Source organism: Podarcis erhardii, assembly GCF_964252035.2.
Source record: "Podarcis erhardii genome assembly, chromosome: 5".
Lineage (NCBI taxonomy): Eukaryota > Metazoa > Chordata > Lepidosauria > Squamata > Lacertidae > Podarcis > Podarcis erhardii.
Genome location: NC_138509.1, coordinates 53,298,253 through 53,317,880, shown reverse-complemented (window position 1 = coordinate 53,317,880; position 19,628 = coordinate 53,298,253). Strand labels below are relative to the sequence as shown.

Genomic DNA, 19,628 nt, shown 5'->3' with positions numbered 1-19,628 from the left:
ATAAAACTAAATTTATTTTTCACCAGCCTGCTTCTAATACCAGAATTGCACTGGATTTGTGGGTAGGGAGAATCATGATTTGATGGAATACAGGGAGTATTCAAAAATTTAGTTCTGCTTGTCAATGTGCACCTTTTGTTGTAAATAATAGAACCTACCATTTTAGGTTCACATGACTGCACCATTTGCACGAGTCAGTGTGGCTGCCCCCACCATGCTTAGTTTGGCCTGCACTCTTCCCTTAGTAGTGCCATGCAGAATTGTGTGCTGTATTCTTCATATGACGTATGCTATGCTGTGCTTCTACCAAGCTAACATGGTAATTAGCAGGGCATGAATAAGGTGGTGAATGAAGCAGGCTGGTGAAAAATCTGCTGGTTTCCATGAGATGGAGGTATAATTTTGTGGCCCCCTACTTGTAATTTATTTTTGCTGTGGCATTTCCCCCGAGCATTGTTTGTTTATTTGTTCTGAATTTTTTTTGACTGCTTTCATACTTAAAAAAAAGTCTAAGCAGTGTTCAAGATGGTGCTTTAAAGCATGGAGCTGTGCCCTAAAACATAACATGAGAATATGACCCACAGATACTAAAAGCAGGATAAAAATGTAAACACATCAGAGGGGGAGAAAGATATAAGAAGAAAAAGAAAAGAAAAGAAAATCAGGAAAGGCTGGGGGGGGGGGGGAGAGACGTTTTTAATAAAGTGCCTAAAGCAGGTAACTGACGGTGTCTTGAGGATCTCAGAATAATCATTTGGCAATGTTCTCCATTGGAGATACCTGAACTGTGAAACATCACATCATAGTTCTTATAGTGCCTGTAGATTATGGGGTTCTCTGCTTAGCCTAAGTAGCAATGGTTATAAGAAAATTACTTTTCCATTTACAAAAGGAATGCTGATATTCTCTGGGTGCTGCATGTACAGCTGGCCTACGACTGCATTCACATGTAATGCTAAGCTATGTTGGCTGTTTTTGTGAAACCCAACTGCTCACAAATTGCATGCAACCTGAGCGCTCCTGCTTTGCGTCTCCCTTCCAGCAGCAGGGAAACAAACCATGGAGCATCTGGTTCAGCTTTATCTCTGCACCTGCAATCCTGGACTGTTTGACCCATGACTGCAGGTTCAGACACAGCTTTAAGCCAGGCAGCTCGTGCACGGTATGGTTTAGCTAACCATCCTTAATGGTTTAACCTTGTATGTGAATGCGGCCTTTGCTTTGTTGGGTGAAACCTCTGCACGTTTTCAGCCCCTACGAAATATACTCTTGTCGCGTCCTTATTTTGGACATTCACTATTTTAATGCTTATTTGTTGTGAACGGGGGTCGGGTTTGGATTTTCCGTTTTCTACACAGATGTCATTTTGTCCCATTATAACTGAAGGGGTGGTTAACACGTCTGCTTGCCTAGCAGTTACTCATTTCAGCCTTGCATGCCAAAGCAGTGCTTCCCCATGTACTGCTCCTGAACAACCCTGAATTGTTTCAATAGGACTTGTGTGGGAGTGGAGTCTGGTGGATTGCAGCCTCGGTGGCTCTTCAATAGCCAAAGCATTATTGCATGAGCAGGAAATCAAGAAAGCCGCATGCATGCAGACGGATGCTTTTTCCAACATATAATCAGGTTAATGAAGTTAAAATGGTCTGTTGTGTAATCCCTCAGTCTAACAGGGTTCATGAAAGGATACAGCAAATTGAGGCTGAGAGCACTGGTGGCTGTTAGTAGGCAAAGTCAGGAGGTGCAGCTTCACACCCAGCTTGTGTAGGAAAGTGGAAGTGCACAATTTGGAGAGAGTTGCTCTGTAACAAAACTTGTGGCATCTCTGAAACACCTAATACAGTGACTTGATGCTGAGTAAGGTAGAGTAAGTAGAGTGCTATGGTATTTTGGTCCGTAGGCTTGACTATTTGTGTTGCAATCCAATTCATGCTTTTATTTTTAGAAGAGCATGTTTAGCTGTCATCATTGTGGGAAGATGCTCGTTAAAGGGACAGAAGGCAAAAGTGGGCCTTGCTAGGATTTAAAATTAAGGTTTGTGAGGGGACCTCTTTCCCCTTGGCTCCTTTTCTCTCCTTATACCACCAGGCAGGGGCCATATCCCCTATCATCCTTTACTAGTCCTGGCTCTGCCAAATTAATTTGAACTGTATGGAATTTCCTTCAGAACCAATGGTGCAATATTAAGCATATTTATAGAGACATGGCATTTCTGAGCACGGAATTTGGTTCCTGTTGATTTAAGACTTGCTCCTAAGTAGACATGCATGAAGATTGGCTTCTAAACAGCACAATCTCCTTTGCCAAAGTGGATATTGTAAGTTAAGTGTAGATCTAACCCAGACTCCATGGAGGGCATTGCATTGGTCTATAACAGAAAATAGAGAAACCTATTGAGAGAATGAGTAGCTCAATAAGGTCATGGGGCATACTTGTTTTTTTGGGGGGAAAACCTTCATTCATACATTATACAGTATCAAGAGATTTTGCTGTACACTATGTGTATACTTGGTAAACTCTGTAACTATTTTCAAGGACAAATAGTCCTAAATGGGGAGCGGGGAGGAAACACTGACAAAAATAAATCCTTCCATACTTATGTATGAATCAGCCACTGAGGGCAATGTTTGGCATCATGCTGTTCTACTCTTTCAAAGAAGATATCTGAAAAAAGTACTTATTTTGGAATATTTTTGTTCATCCTGAAGACATTTCTATGAATGTACATGCAAAGTGCACCCAAATTTCTATACTTCCAAGCCACACTGTTTTTGAATGTCCGGGGCCTGATTTTAAGTAGTTTTAAGTAGCGCTGAGCCAAAATGGGAGATGAGCACTGAGTTTCATGAACATTTTCTTTCTGTGAGAAATGTGCCTCCCTTTTCTGGACAATTTTGCACAGCCCTTTGTGAAAGGGGTATGAAACTCCTTGCAAGGTGTTAGGTATGTAGAGGTGGGGAGGCATCCCTGTTGCTGAGGCACAATTGCTGCTCCATTGCAGCAGTTTAGTTACATGTAGTTGATTTCGTTAGGGCAGGATAGGGATGCACTTCTGAACATAGTTGTACACAAGGCTTATTGTGACAGCACTCACTGGAACCTCTTACTTTGGCCGTCCTTAGCAGCCATTTTGTGATGGTACTCAAAGCACTTTTATCAGTGCAGAATATGCATACCAGCATCTCTCCTCCTCCTCCTCCTCCTCTTCTTCTTCTTCTTCTTCTTCTTCTTCTTCTTCTTCTTCTTCTTCTTCTTGCATAGGAGTATCCTATTGAAATCAGTGCAGTGGAGATGGTTAGTGTCTGCATCTGAATCCATATTCCTATGTGCTGTCTGTCCTAGCTCATGTTGTGCAACAAGAAAAGGAGGGACATTTGCTGTGTAATGATGGCATATGATGAAATTGCCTAGTGAAGCAAGTTGGGGACCAACAGCCTGGTGGCCTGAGCTTTAGGCATGCATTCTCTCTTTCCTTGTTCTCCTTCAGTGTGAGGGCAGTGGGTAAACTTCCTTTGCCCTTGCTGAAATCATTGTATGTTCAAATATGGCTGTGCGATGACTTCATTCTGTTCACAGTGTGTGATCCCTAGTTAGCTAGAATTGCATAGTGAAGATGCCCTTAATACACACACACACACACACACATATAATAGGAACAATGGCAATGAACAGGCATGGAAGAAGGTAGGAGGTTTCTTGCAAACTTTTTGCCCCCTTCAAAATGCAGCGCTTGCTTTTGAAATAAAAAACATTTGTGAAAACCTGGCACAGCACTGTTTTTAGTGTCATGTTTCCCAGATGAGCCCTGAAGCTCTTTGCAAAATCTAGGCCCAGTCAGAAAAGTCAATTGCTGTTTTGCTATGTTTAGGCAGTATACAATTCAGTGGTTTCAGTTTGTAGGGTGTGCTGTCCCCCCCCCCTTGTTTAGAAAGAGAATTGGCAAGGCTGCTGGCATTTTCTTAAGTACATGCTGTGGAGTGGCAACACAGAACATAGTGATAATGTTACACAAGTAAAGTTACTTCCTTATTGCTGCTAGTGCCATTAGGGGATATGAAAATCTCTTATGTAGGATTATTTTATGCAAGTTTAGTTAGAAGTACTGTATTTACTTGAGTCTAATGCCCCATAAAATCTAACGCACACCTCAGTTTTCAGAACCTTGAAACAACTAAAAAAAGCTGGCAAATGTAAATGTGCCACCGAATGTAATGCACACCCTAATTTTCGCAACATAATTTGGCCAAAAAAGGTGAGCATTAGATTTGAGTAAGTATGGTAATTCTTACTGATTTCAGAAGTGCTAGTTCACATTTAAGTGTTCAGTGGATTTGAACCTCGATTGATTTTATTTTAGCCACTTATAACCCATCTCTCAATTCAATAGATTCATAAAGTGGCTTATAAAATAATGGAAGGCCAAAAAATTACATAATCCATAAAAATAGTAACATAAAATGGCAACATAAAACAGTGGCGTTGTTGTTTGTTAAAAGCCTGGATAAATGCATATGTTTTGGTTTGATATATTTTTAAAAGCCAGTTACCCCCAAGGTCCTGATCCTGCAAATGTTTTCATGAATTAAACTGCTGAAGTTTCTTCTCTGATGTGTTAAGGCTTGCACTGCTTATCTGATAGAATATTTTTGTCTGTAGAAATTCAGGATATTTTTGTCTGCATGAAATGAGGCATATGGGCACTGATTATCAAAAGATCTTTCCAGATTGTTTTAAAATTTATTCATGAGGATCATCATAATGGAAAGGTCCTCCCAGATCCTTTGCTCTATACTTGTTTTGTTGTAATGGATTTGGGTTTATTTGTTTTGGTTTTGGTTTTACTCCCAGAAGCACCCCTTATTGGTCTGTTTCAGGTTTTAATTCTGATTGAATTTCTTTTTCTTCTGTCCTTTTTTCTGTTTTAGCCCTTGATTTCTGGTAAATGAAATACAGATGTTATTGAATCATTTTGAATTCTGTAAGGGCTTGTTCATCTCTCTCTCTCTCTCTTTCTCTCTCTCTCTTAACCTGAGTACTCAAAACTACCAGAATTTAAATAGCAAATTCCATGTGTTGTGCCATCAGTTGTGGATGATTCATGCCCATTTAAGTGGCTGGGCTTCCCTGCAATAAACAGAAGTGGGGCCCAATCCTTTTTCAGTCACCATTTCTGTGCACACTGCAGAGAAACCTAACCATTTAAATGCCCAGGTACCGTTTAGAACTGATGGCACGACTAAAGTAGTTTGGCATTTTTAAAAATGTAGCATGTGTCCACATTTAAAAAGTAAAATGTGAATGGCCCTGAAGCTGTGTTTCCAAATATATATTTGCAGGTGCGTTTTATATATGGTGCACACGAATGTGTCACTGTTGTGTGCAGTGTGTCCCGAGTTCATTACACACGATTGAATTCTGACAGATAACTGAGCCACAGTATACAAGACGAACGTGATAGCAGGTGGCATTGAGATGCCAGCAACCACATGGGGTTGTGTGCAATGTCAGCTGTGCTGGGTTACTCCTGATTTTATGGATTTAGAGATCTACCTTCTGACTCTTCTCTTCCCGCCTCAATGTATTGGAGCTGTGACAACGTATGTAGGATGTAGGCCTCTTAAACTCTTTTGCAGGGCTGATATTTTTAGAATATGCAGACCACATACATGGGATGTTGTCCAGTACCTGGTAATATCTAGGAAGTGCAAATACTTGGGGATAGAGAGACTTTAATTATATGTGCCAGATTTGTGCGATACAAAATACCTGTTTTGCCTGAACTCCTATCCCAGAACCCTGTGGCAAAGGAGAGGCTTGCAGTAGGCGATGCTTTTTGACAGAACTGGGCTGCTCACTTCTGCATGTACATTGTTCTTCCTGTTTGGCCAAGAAAATAGGGGTGGTGTATATATTGTGGAAATATATGTTGGCTCCTTTCACTGGATTCTAATCCAAATGAAATCCAGCTTGAAAGCACGTGAATTTCGGCTGCTGCCTAACCAGGTGGACTTAATATTTTGGTTATGCAGCAAGATGACTTGGTCTTTCTGTTATTCTGACACTTCTGAAGCTTAGCGACTGCTTTAAAACCAGGTGCCTCTGGAGAACTGCTGAGCATTGCTGGCTTGAGGAAGCTGATTTGGTGGCCAAAAGTTTACCCATAGGAAAGATCACGAATGCATTCAGTGTGGTGTAGTGGTTATAGTGTCAAGCTAGGACCAGGGAGGTTCAGGTTTAGATTCCCATGCTGCCACAAAGCTTGCTGGGTGACGCTAGGTTGAATAATAGTGGCTGGCCCAATAGGATTGCCATGAGGGGAAAGGAAGGGCACAGGACATCCTGTACTGCCCTGAGGTAGGATGGATGATATATTTAGCCCCAAGAGGTCCAACATGACCTCCTTTAAGGTTTTATTAGCTACAGAGACCACAGCTTTCCTGGATGTCTGTAGACTGTCTGATATTCCTATCAGGCTGGTCGTAGGAGGCCAGATGTGGGAACCACCCCACACTTATCAGAAAGGGAGCTGTGTATTTCTTAGAAACTGAACACTGCTGTTGCTAGGTTTTTGGAGGAAGAGTTAGCACTATTTTTGTGGCTTTAGGTTTGTGCCTGCTTTATTGCAATCCTGGCTTCTGCTTCTACAGACTTTAATGCCATGAGATCTTTTTTCTGGAAAGGACTTGCAGGTCATCTAGTCCAACAACTGTCCTCTGTAACCAAATGTTCCTAATGCAGTGGTGCTCTCCAGATGCTGTGGACTACAACTCCCATCACCTTTGAGCATGCAGCTGATGGGAGTTGTAATCTGAAACGTTTTGAGGGTACCATCTTGGCTACTCCTGCCCGAGCAAAGCACTCTGGTTGAGGACAGCAGGATCCAAGGTGCCTAATGAAAGAAGAGGTGCCTCTTATCTTAAACTAAAGACTATTAGCTTTTTTCAATACAGATAGTTGAAAATACACACAAGGCATGGTGAACAAAATTCCTTTGGAGTTATCACTGGTCTGACCCTGGTGATGTGTACATTCTGAGCATGAAAGCAAGCTTCAAGGTACTCTTGAAGTTGCCCTTGCAGTTTAGAAATATTACCTAAAGCCTTTTGGAATATGTGGATTTTATGAAAAAGTGTCTTTTCGACTTACCATGTTATGAAAATATTGAAAACTGCCCTCAATAAGATACAATAAGATACTTTATTTTATCTATAAAGCTGAGCAATATGTTTGAGTTGTTTTGTTTTTGTTCTGTAACTTTTATTTTATTACTTGTTGTTGTAACTGAATATTGGTTTATATGGATTAGTAACACTGAAAATGAAACACACACACCACAAAAGTGTCTGAAATATTGCTCAGGCCTCTCTAAACCTGGATCATAAATATCTGATACAGACACCTAGCTCTTTACCACCACCACATCCAACCCTGATTTTTTTAGTGTTGATGTTATACTTTTGTGTCTTTTGGCCAGAGCTCTACAAACGGCATTGCAGCAAAAGTGCCACAGATCTAACAGACATAGTTTGATAACCGCCATACTCAGAAATGTTCAGTGAAATAACTGCCTGATCTGGATCCAAATGTAGATTACTGATAGTTCTCCTGGTTACTTTCAAATTCCAGACCATACACATTGTTGTCATTTAGTCGTTTCTGACTCTTTGTGACCCCATGGACCAGAGCACACTAGGCACTCCTGTCTTCCACTGCCTCCTGCAGTTTGGCCAAACTCATGTTGGTAGCTCCGAGACCATACATATTAATCCATTTCTAATCTTGATTCCTTGTTGGTTTCACAGTGCGGAAACCTTTGGCATATTCTCTTTCTGCTCCTGTGTTGTAGTGATTCCTAATGGTTATGACAAAACATTTTGCTGGTTGGTTGAGTTCCGCAATATTTCAGCCTTGGCAGTGGCGTAGCGTGGGTTGTCAGCACCCGGGGCAAGGCAAGTAATTTGTGCCCCCTAGCCCGTGGATTTGCGCCCCCTAACCCTAACCCCCAGATGTTGCGCCCGGTGCGGCCGGCCCCCCCTGCACCCCCCACACTACGCCACTGAGCCTTGGCTCTTCACTACCTTCCAAGCTCTCATGGAGACAAGAAGAAATCATGCTGCACATGTTATTATTGTAGAAGAGATGAGCTGATTGTGATGTAAAACCTGGGGCCAACCTAGAGGTGACTGCAACAGTCCCTTGCATTTAAACGTGGAACTACCTCCGTCACGTGCAAAGATGGAAGGAATCTCATGGAATGGAGAAGAATCCTTGCTCCACCCAGAATGTCTCTCCCTGAGCACCTTTTTACGCCTCTGATCCCAGCAGTAACCTTGGCTGGGTGAAAAGCACTTGGAACTTGGGGGGGGGGGGAGTTGCAGAGGGGGTTTAGAGCCCCCTTGCACACATTGCTTTGCTGCTGTAAAAATAATGTTCTCTTTGCCTCCCACCTTCCTGTGACTGAGGTAGCCCTGTGTTTGAATGCACAGACTTGTTGCTATCATTCTGAGTTTGAGTCTTGGTACCAGGTTTCAGCAGTGGGGCAGTGTGACTCCAGTGGAAGGCTAGGGTCTGGAAGGTAAAGGTAAAGGTACCCCTGCCCGTAGGGGCCAGTCGTGTCCGACTCTAGGGTTGTGCGCTCATCTCACTTAAGAGGCCGGGAGCCAGCACTGTCCGGAGACACTTCTGGGTCACGTGGCCAGTGTGATGAAGCTGCTCTGGCGAGCCAGCACCAGCGCAGCACATGGAAACGCCGTTTACCTTCCCGCTATAAAGCGGTACCTATTTATCTACTTGCACTTAGGGGTGCTTTCGAACTGCTAGGTGGGCAGGAGCTGGGACCGAAAGACGGGAGCTCACCCCGCCGCGGGGATTCGAACTGCCGACTATACGATTGGCAAGTCCTAGGCACTGAGGTTTTACCCACAGCGCCACCCACGTCCCTTTAGGATCTGGAAGACCTGGGCTCAAATCTAAACTCTGCTATGAAGTTCAGCGGGTGACCTTGGGCTAGTTGCACATTCTACTTGAGCTTCTTCACCCTATGGTACTAAATCTCTTTTTTTGCTGGAGCATATTTTTAGGTTTATTCTAGTGAGGGCAGACCAGTGAAGAAGCATGTGACTCTATTAGGATGCAGGTACATTCTGACTGGATTCTAACTATCACTCTGTGACTTGACCTATGCCTCAAGTTAAAACATAGCTCAAGCTCAAACCTGCCCAATTGCTTCCTCTGCCATTCTGAATTTTAGCTTAATATCATTCCTCCCAGGGTGTGATCCAAAGGCATATGATGCTACAATCTTGCTGGTCTTAAGTCAGGTCTTTGCTTAGATGGGAGACCAATTGCCTTAGGAACCCAAGTTCCATCATGGAAGAAAGGCGGAATAATAAATCGAATAATAAAATAAATCTTAAGGAAATATAAATTCATCAATACAGATATTTAAAATCAATTGACATGTCCAACCAATCCCAAAGGTCTTGGCACCCAGAAACCAAGCGAAGAAACATTGTTTGAGATGGGCAGTGAAACTGATCAAACTGCAAGTAATTTACAGTTCTGTGTCAGTTTTTATAAGTCACATTTATTTGTTCTAATTGAAAAAGTGAACATGGAAAAACAAAGGCTGGGTTATTTTCACACATAGGCTTGATTTTAAATGGCCACTTTTGACATGGAAAAGTCATCACTAGATAGCATCCTGGTAACTTTGTGTAGTGCAGAGATCTTTTATATGTACCCCTTGATAACATGGTCACTGTTTTATTATACCATTGGAAGTGTTTCATAGTCATCAGGTGGTGACTCTTATATATGTAAAAAATGGCCATATGAATTGTTTCCCAAGTATATTTTTATAATTATTATGTTTAGAGTGGCTGTGCCATCTTAGTAGTGTATAGTAATAAAAAAAAAGACACAGGCAGTGCCCATGGATGTAACATTTTAAATATAAAACACATGTAGTGACACTGCAGTGAATTTAAATATATGTAAAGAGAATCTTGTGAGTTGCAATCAATTTCCAGGATTGCTTGCTTCTCCTCCAAGAGTTACTTTCTATGCCTCTGTAGGGGTTAACTTTGGGTATTCATGAGGCTGTATTTCTAAAGGTCGTTTTTCCATTCCCTGGAACAACATATTTTATTTAAATAAAGAAACTAGGTTAAGCAGATGTATTATTTTACATTGTCTTGGTTGTGCTGAGGACTTGATGTTGCTTAATATTTCAATAACTTACTAGTAGCAAAGGTCTGGGTTAGCAGTCCTGCTCAAAGCATTGCAATTGCCATTTTGCAAACTGGCCCTCATACTCTAGTGGGTGTATTATAGTCATTGGCCTAGATGGCACATCATATGAAACCATGGTTTTCAACTAGCTGTGGTATAATTTGAATGAGAAATGTGCTGGTGCATTCTGTTCAGATGTTTCTGCAGGGGTGGTCCCCTCCTCCTGCTGTTGCCATACCGCAGATGAAAGAAGACTGAGTTTGGCTTGTTGTTCAGACCAGGCTTGTGGATTGTTTTCTTCAAACAAACCATAAGCAGTAAGCCCAGAACAAACATTGGTTATCACTCAGGATTTCTTTGGAGGAAAGAAACTATGAGCTCACGTCCAGGCAACACAACAATCCAGCCTTCTAAGGAACACCACAGGAACTTTTGAGCAGAGTTCAAAAGTACCCTACTCTTTGTAGCACAATAAGTTATTTGGACGAGTACACTACTCATGCACATTAAACCCGTTCTTGTTATCAGATTATGGTTTAATGTGATGTGTGAACTGGGCCAATGTGTTGTATGCCTTTTATTCACCAGGTTAGGTCAGGTCTGTACATTTAAATAACCTTCCAGGACGTGTTGTTCCAAAACACGACTTCTCTTGAATTCCTATTTCTTTCAACGAGTCTAGTATAGCAGCAGAACTGTGAATTATGTCCTCTTCCCTACGTTTCTTAAGTTCATCAGTATGAATGTGCAAAGAAGGCTGTTGACTCTATTCTGTCTTGGATTTTGCAGTTTACAGGGAACGTCAACAGCAACACGGGTTTATATGGGGAGACGGGAGAGAAACAGCCTCATTGTTCTGTTGCTCATATGTTTCTGCATGCTGCCTTGATGTGAAAAGATCTTTAGCTGCTTTGATGTATGAATTGTTTTAGAAATGTGAAAGTACATTCCTCCTTTGTAATATCTACTTTGGAAAAAAAGACGATGGTAGGTTAGGTTACAAAGAAGGGCGGGTAGAATGGGTTTGTTCCCTAGTGCCGTTCTGCAAACTGTTGTGCAAAGCACTAGGGGAGACCTTGCTGCACAAAGTACCTGCAGCTGCAAAGGCATTATGCAACGGCAGGCCTCTACACTGGGTACATGAAGCTCTCCAGTGCATAGTAAATATTTCTCTGTTGCAAAGCTTGTTTTGCAGCAGGGTTTGGGGGATTTCAAACACCTTACTTGCCAATGTTTCCCAGTGAGGAACTTCATATAACCCAGCTGTTAGGACAGGGATGGTGAACTTATGGCCCTCCAGGTGGTTGTTGGGCTGCAGCACCTACCAGCCCCAGACAAGCACAAACAGTTACAGAGGATGATGGGAATTGTAGTCCAGCAACAACTAGAAGCCAGAAGTTCCCCATCTCTGTATTGGACTGTGTTTTGGACATGTGTAAAGAGGCTTAAAACAAGATACAAGATCCGGTTAGGAAAGAGAGAACGTTATCTTGTGCAAATGGAAGAACACCTCTGGATTTCACTTCATTGTGAAATGTTCTGCCAAGTAGGATCCGATCTTGCTTTGAGTGGAAGGGCACCTTTGGATCCATGTGACTCTTTTCGAAGTTAAAAGAAGAAGAAAAGCTCATGCCACAGCCGTACCACTCCTTATTCAGAAGGAGATCCGCATCCAGCAATCTACGATGGCTCATGGCCATAATTTTTACAAATATTCTTGGAAAACATTAAAAATTATTTTTCATTAAAATCATCATAATATGCCCTGTGACCTTCAGGTTACTCATCTGCTTAGTTTTGGTAACTCTGCAATATTGGGTGTTTCCAGACCATTCACTGGGCCTTTCTCCAAGATGAAGCATTTTAAGCCTACACCCAACTATTAGGACTATGTCAGGCTGGAGGGGAGTGGCTTACCCAAGAGATCTGTTTGTGACTGTTCAACTATTACCTTAAAGACTTGCGCTAATTAACTTTGCACTGCCTGATACTTTGTAGTAAGGAATTGCAAATGCTGGGCAGCTTATTTTCTGTCAAGAGGAGGATTCCCCAGTGTGTGTTTTTTTTCGGGGGGCGGGGGGGAGCAGGGAGGTAATTGATCCATGTCTGTCTGTGCATTTGCCCATGCCAGTGACAGAGCTAGAATTAATGATTGGCAAAGCCAGGACATGCCTTCTGGACTGGTTAATCCAGAATAAAGATAGATTTGCTTCTGTTTTCCCCATGGCTACATCAGGTTTGAATTACGAGTCCTCTGAATTTCGAATTTCGAATGAAATTATTTCTTTCTGATTTCAGTGTGTGTGAGAGAGAGCTGTACATTTAAAAGCTCATAACTTCCCACAAAGAATCTTTAGGTTGTTAAGGGTGCTGGGAATTGTAGCTCAGTGAGTGGTAAACTACAGTTCCCATGATTCTTTAGGGGAAGCCATGGCGTGAATGACAGAAACGTACCCGTTTGTTCTCAGACAGCTGGGGGGAGGGGTTATTGTGGGGCCCACATTTCCCACCTGTGTTCTAAAGTAAGGGGTCAGCATCGAAGAACCACATAGCCTTCTGAAATGGAGGCAGCAGAGTATAGAGCAGTGCCACAAAATTCAGCAAATATACAATGATGGAATAAAGCTTGCTTTACTGAGGGAGTAAGCATTATGCTGAATTGTGACTAAGAGTGCTTCCAGATAGGAGTTTATTATGGAATTGGTGCTGCTCATGTAGACAAGGCTTGGTTTTGGTTTTTGTTCTTTTTTTTAGTTTCCACATGACATCATTGCCATTAAAATACTGGTCCATGCTTCAAAAGTAATAATAATAATAATATGGATCTCCCCTTACTATAGAAAATCTGATAAGTAAAAGCAACCCATTAAGACATCTGCAATTACAGCTGGTATGGAAGCTTGTTAGCATTTTGGGGTGTGTGATTTGGGTGGGTGGCTTCTAACACAACACCCCTAGACTTCCATTTGCTTCCCAGTTGAGCACAATCTAACCATTTTCTTCCTGGTAGCTCAAATGATATGAGTGGGCTTATTTCCACCAACTGTGTGATGTTGAAGGCACATTTGAATTTCAGCAACCTGATTAGGAAAGGCTGTTTTTCAAGATCTCTCTACTGTGTGTGTATGTACCTCTGAGACTATGGGCTCCTCCACATTTACCTTTTGCCCCACACTTTCTAGGCTTTAAAATTAGATAAAAATATTTATCCCTCTTGTGCAAAACCTTGGTACTAAAATTAGAAACAAACAAATGGAAATGTCCACCCTCCCCCACAAAAAAACCAAAAACTACAAGTCTCTATTTTTGCTTATTGTGAAACAAGATAACTAAGGCTTGCAACATTTGCTCTTGTGCACTTCCTGAGAATTGTTTATGAAAAGGTGTCCTGAATAGAAAAAGTTTGTGTAGTTTGTGATGTAGAAGTGGGGCAACAAACCCACATGGGTGGAAAAACGATGAATACGCAGGATTGAGAAAACTGGGGTGTGTGGAAGCCAACTACACACACAGAGAGATTGTATCTGAATGACCCATTTGTGATATAAGGCCCCAGTCTGGAAACACAACTGCGTGCAATTGAGTCAAATCTGGTAAACAAGAATAATAAGAATTGGAACCGTTTGTGCTGTTCTGCAGCTAATCCCTTTTCCTCATCAGATTTTAGCTCCACTTCTGGCTAGCGTTATGTGTATATGTAATAAGGCTGCTACTTTGAAAAACTGTGATGTCCTGTACCAAAATCGTCATTTGGGCAAACATTTCGTCCCTTCAGCCTCACAGAAATTCTGTAAATGCTGTATACAGTATCGAGGCTCTTTTCTCTGCCTTTACCAAAATAGAAATAAAAATGGAATTAATCTGGTGGTCATGTGGACATCCATAAGGAATAAAATTCTGCTTAAAAAACCAAAACGCTAACTAGGATTCAGACTGCTGTTCACATACACTTACCAGGGAGTAAACCCCTTCAAGAGAGTGGGGCTTAGTTCTAAAAAGACACTTAGAGGAGTGCACTGTTAGCCAAATTCTGTCTAGCATACAACTGAGCGATGGTTATGCAACCACACAATTTAGTCACAGTCGTGGGCAATACTTAACACATGAGTGTATACGATCTAACAGAAAGTCAGGACGTTACTCCATTGAATGATTATAATTTTTAGTTTAGAGGCAATTATGAGTGTACTTACTACGAGGAAGCTATGGAAGAAATGGCAAAGATTTCTGAGGAGAGAATTCTGATTATACCTCAAGTTACCAAGGAGAACACTAGATGTATTTGAAAATGCTTTCTATTTTAAGGATTGTTCATCGTAATAGTCTGACAGGATATATTTAGAAGCGGCAGAGGTCCCCCCCTCCACCCCCCCTTCCTTGTCTGGGAAAATTCATACTACTTTATGCCAATATGGTTATAAATCACATAATAAACTTTCCAGTTTCATGGAAAAATGGCAACCCTCCTCAGCTTTGGTGTCTGATAGAAGGAAGATAAGTAATAAAGAGTCTCCTGTGTGAGAAGAAATAGGGAGAGCCTGCTGTTTTAATTTTGTTCCCAGCGGTGGGCCGAACTTTGTTCTTTCAGCGCCAACCTTCATGACTGGCTTGATTATAATGTTGGAATTCAATCCCTTACATATCTTTGGGTTTGGAGCCATTAATGGAATCTCCAGGAAGAGGGAGACATCTCCTGCAGGAACATAACAGTAAATAAAACTAATAACACACTGGATTTACACGCAGTAATTTACACACAGATTACTCCGAATGCGTAAGTTCACAACAGTGTCAGATTTTATTTCTATACCTTTAGATGCTGCTGCTTGAAATACAGTTCAAAGGAATTTCGTTTGTATTTCTTGGGACATGGGAGAACTGTTGTGTCTCCCACCCCTCTTTCATTCTTATTTAATAGTTGAAATGCATGTATTTTAACACAGTGCACAGTCCAAAGAATACAGTGTATGAATAGGAATATGATATGTGTGTGTGTGAAATTTAAAACTAGTTGTTCCAAAATAGAGATTAAAAGGATGTTTATAACATTCTGATGACTGCTGGTTATTATGGGGACAACCTAAGAAATGGGTAGGGGTGCAGCTGTGTTATACCAATGAGCTCAAACATACATTTAATGGCTTGGTCAACAAAATCTCAAGATGGTGGAGAAGAATTCTTATGAGAACGCCGGAAGGATGTGAGTTCTGTCCTCTCATCTTTTTTTTTTTATTTCTAAGTTTCTGCATAGCATGTGACAATAGGGTCCCATTGTTTTTACATTTGATTTTACTCCAAATGCTCATACATCTTTAGGCTAAAAAAAAGTTCATTGACTGTTGCTGGTTTTCTTTTTACACTTGTGCATTCTGCTCTAGGCTTTGTAATAATTTGCACAGTGGGAGAGGAGCCAGGCGTCTGTCCATCAGAACATAGGAGACTATGCTTCTTAGAACCAGCTTCCAAATTCCTGACAATATTATAGTTAGTGGCTTATGCATTTGCCATCCATTCAGTTCCAGGTTGGAGGTGTGAGTAATTCAGATTAATCTTTGTGTATTCTACTTGCCCAGCAAAAGTTGGCCCTGTTCACCAGTTCCCCTACCCTTATTTCTTAAGAAGCTTCTGATTTAATAGAGGAATCGCCATTGAGTTTGGAACTACTGTACTGTAGTTTTGAAGTCAATTCTATTGTCATTAGGATTCTCTGCAAGGATCTTTTTTAGATGTTGATAGTTTATAGGAGTGCCTTTCCCTATATCAGCCTGCCCCTTTCTTAAGATCGAAGGAGTGTCTTCAACATGTCCTATCACTGGGGGAGATGTGGTATGTGGTGATGCAGAAGAGAGCCTTCTCTGTGGTGGCACCCTGTTTGTGGAATATCCTGCCCTTAGAAGTGAGATTGGCTCTGACAATATTTTTTCACCAGGTCAAAACCTATTATTTGCCCAGGCATATTATGGTTTAGTTGCTTATTAGCCTGCTTTGTTATTTTTATCTCCCTCTATTTGTTTTGAGGGTTTCGGTGCTTGTTGTATGGTGGTTTTTAAAGTTTTGCACCCTGGCCAAGTATCTGTAGATGAAGGGTGAGTTATAAATATTTTTAATTTATTAAAAGGAAATAGTTGGCCTTCAACCAAGTGTGATGTCAATTGGCAAACAAATGGATATTTCTTTCTATTCTTTTTCTAAGCCACTCACCTCTTATTTTAAGTTAGTCTATCATAAAATATACATGCTGCTCTCAAATTCTTTTATGTCAATTTTTTTAAAGTCATAGGATCTTGTTGGTTACGGTTAGCACTTTAAATAATATAGAGTTTGATGGGATCCAAACATTCATTGTCTCCTGCTTCCGTTATGCTATCCATGATGTAGGCCAATGAACAACAAAGTTTGCAGTCTCATTAATACAAAGGGCCTTGGAAACTTGCAAAATTGCTCAAAATAATTAAAACTTCCATAAATTGGCTTGTTCAGGATGACTTATCCTGAGTTTGAAACCTCTTTCACTGTTTCAACTTCTGATTTGTTTACGGGAAGAAGTGAACAGATGATCAATGGGAGCTGAAATATGATCTGAGGAGCCTCATGAGTACAGTGGAACCTCAAGTTGCGAACGTGATCCATGCAGGAGGCGCGTTTGCAACCCACAGTTTTGTGTCTTCACACGCACATGACACGATTTGGCGCTTCTGCGCATGCGCAAAGTGCAATTTAGTGCTTCTGCGCATGCGCGAGCACTGAAACCCAGAAGTAACCTGTTCCGGTACGTCTGGGTTTCGGCACATCCGTAAGCCAAAAATGCGCAACCCACAGCAATCGCAACCCAATGTATGACTGTACTCAGGGCTTTCTCCCAGATCTCTGTTTTCATCTTGTGCTAACTAACCTGTGTAAGCTGTACCATAACTCTAAAATTATGTGGGCCACGCTGCTTCATACAGGGCACTGGTGGTGGCTGAAACAATGAGCAAGTGAAATGAATGAAAATCCCAAACCTTGAAAACCGTTGGTATAATAAGATCAAGAGCTCCAAATATTTAAACAATAATTAAGGACCTGTACTTGTAGGGTCAGTAAGTACCGTATTTTTCCGTCTATAAGACGCCCCGTATTTTGGGGGATTCCAAATTAAGAAAACATCCCTCAGCACTACCAGTGTATAAGACGAGCCCCAATTTAAAACCTATTTTTTTTGTAAAAAAACCTAGTCCTATACATGGAAAAATAAGGTAGTTCTTTGTGTGCGTGGTTGAATGTGCTGCTCTGATCCATTGTAACTAATAAAGAAAAACTGCTCACAATTTAGGGGAATTGGCTCTTGAAGTTATAAAATGGCTAATCCTTTTCTTCTTGATTTATCTTCCAGATCTACGCACAACGAACTAGAAAAGAACCGGTAAGTTACTGATAAACTGTCTTCCTGAAAATGCAAACTTTTATCAGTGTGTCTAAATGTTAAACCCTTCAGCTTTCCTCTGGTTTGCCCTGGCAGCCTGGAAATGCCACATTGCACCAGGTGAGTGCTTTTTTCAAAACGGAACAAAACAGCGTGCACACACAGACACACACACACACACACACACACACATCCATGCAAAGATCTGGAAAGAAGAAGTACCTCTCTTACCCTCCCCGAAATGCAAAGAAGTGACCCATTTTTGCAGCTCATCTGTATGCAGAAGAAATACTGTTTCTCTTCTCTTTGCAAACTGAAATCTGATTGGGTCAGTGTCCATACATGAGGTTGCTAGGGTATCGGATTTCTCAGACACTACATGTTAAGGCCTGTCATAATCCCTGCCTATTGCAGGGAAATGGCATTGTCCAATGGCTTTTAAATCTGGCTAGCCATTGCTCCTCTGGAGTGGTGCTCTTGTAACGTGCTTCAGGATGCAGCCTGCTTATCCTTGAGCCCAAGTTTTTCAGCAAGCCATGCAGTTTTGTTGCTTGGCTAGCTCTACTCTATGACTCATCTCCTTTGTAACAGGAGTTAGAGTAATATAAATACTACTGAGACAACAGGGACTTAGTTCACACGCAGATCGGGTTATGGCATTGCTTTCAGGATGCTATCATTGTACCCAGGCTTCCTATTTATAAACGTATCTTCAGGATTGGGGAGGGTGGGTGTAGGGAGGCTGGTTGAATCACTGTTCCCAGGCTCGCTGATATGGTCCTATGGAAGGGAAAACCTCTTGCATGGGAAGGGGAGACTTACTCAGACCGCCTTCCGAATCCACTGATAATGAAGAGGGGACCTCAGGCCTGGTGCTCCAATGGGACCCAACCACTGCTCTGTCTGGCTGTTGGCCACACCCTTCACAAATTCTGCCTCATCAACTCCTTGAACAGGTGCGGAAAACCCTTTTGCCCTGCAGATGTTGCTGAACTACAACTCCACCAGCCCCAGCAAACCTGGATGATGGTCCGAGGTGATGGGAGTTCAGCCACATCTGGAGGGGCAAAGCTTCTCCTCACCAACCTCTGAATGTCTTCTGTCTGCCCTCGTACTCTGTATCTTGCTTGCCTGGGTGGAGAATAGAGAGGGGGCTGTATGAGTGTGGGTAGAAATTAGCTTCCTGTGCAAGGTAAAATTCACCTTTGCTGCCTTGCTCACTTTTGCCTCAGGCCCTCTCCACCCCCAGCATGTGGCCCTCTGGTAAGGTGCTCAGATTGGAGCCTAACCCTCGGACTGAAACGGGTTCCCCCCACGCCACCCGCAGCAGGGGCATCTCCAGCTTAGCATCCTCGCTAAAGACACAGCCACAACTCTCTGGCTGGAACAGCAGAAGTTAACGTGCTTCCACAAAATCAAAAGGTTCTGTGTGCGCACCAGCGTCCCTCTGTCACAGCAGCGCTTTGTAGTTTTTGTTTTGGTGTCCTGCCTTGTCCCCTGACATCGCAAGCCTGTTCTTTGTGGGTTTCCTGTGTATGTTTACTTCCTTCTGCAAAGGGCTGGGGGCTGGGCCCGTTGTTGTTGTCTTGAGCTGAGCTTGCAATTTCAATTAACGATAATGCTAAAAGTGCACACAGCTGCATGCTTTTGAGACACCAATAGTTTTGTGAGGGGGAGGGGATTTTAGAAAGGGGAAAAAACACTAGAGGAAATTCTGATAGGTCTGTGGGAATGCAAAGGAGGTCAAGTTCTGAAAGAAAACAGGGGAAGGAGCAACAGATGCATAGCACAAAATTCAAATGGGAGAAGCTGGACTTTATTTTCTTGCCTGCAAAGGCCATCTACCACAATGGGAAGGATTCAAGAGCCCTTTTAATGCATACAGGTGTACAGGGGTAGGCTTAAAGTGGAGGGGTGTGTGTGTGTGTGTGTGTGTGTGTGTGAGAGAGAGAGAGAGAGAGAGAGAGAGATCCTTTCATGTGTTCAGTGCAGA

At 42.0% G+C, this 19,628-nt stretch overlaps 1 protein-coding gene and 1 long non-coding RNA gene across 5 annotated transcripts in view; one reads left to right on the top strand and one right to left on the bottom strand.

The window, feature by feature from the left end:
• The window catches only part of MXI1 (MAX interactor 1, dimerization protein), an 81,419-nt gene that overhangs the window by 20,184 nt on the left and 41,607 nt on the right, over positions 1-19,628 (top strand). For all 3 annotated transcript variants that reach the window (XM_081863455.1, XM_081863454.1, XM_081863456.1), the window contains exon 3: positions 17,606-17,635. In XM_081863455.1, the coding sequence (XP_081719581.1) occupies positions 17,606-17,635 (30 nt within the window). The remainder of the gene's footprint in view (positions 1-17,605; positions 17,636-19,628) is intronic.
• On the bottom strand, positions 14,762-18,282 carry LOC309342678. Of its 2 annotated transcripts, none has more exons than XR_014156983.1 (2): positions 17,867-18,282; positions 14,762-14,926 (listed from the first exon to the last, which is right to left on the bottom strand). It is a non-coding gene; the product is annotated as an uncharacterized lncRNA (long non-coding RNA). The 2 variants fall into 2 exon arrangements; XR_014156984.1 differs by lacking the exon at positions 17,867-18,282 and adding an exon at positions 17,539-17,622.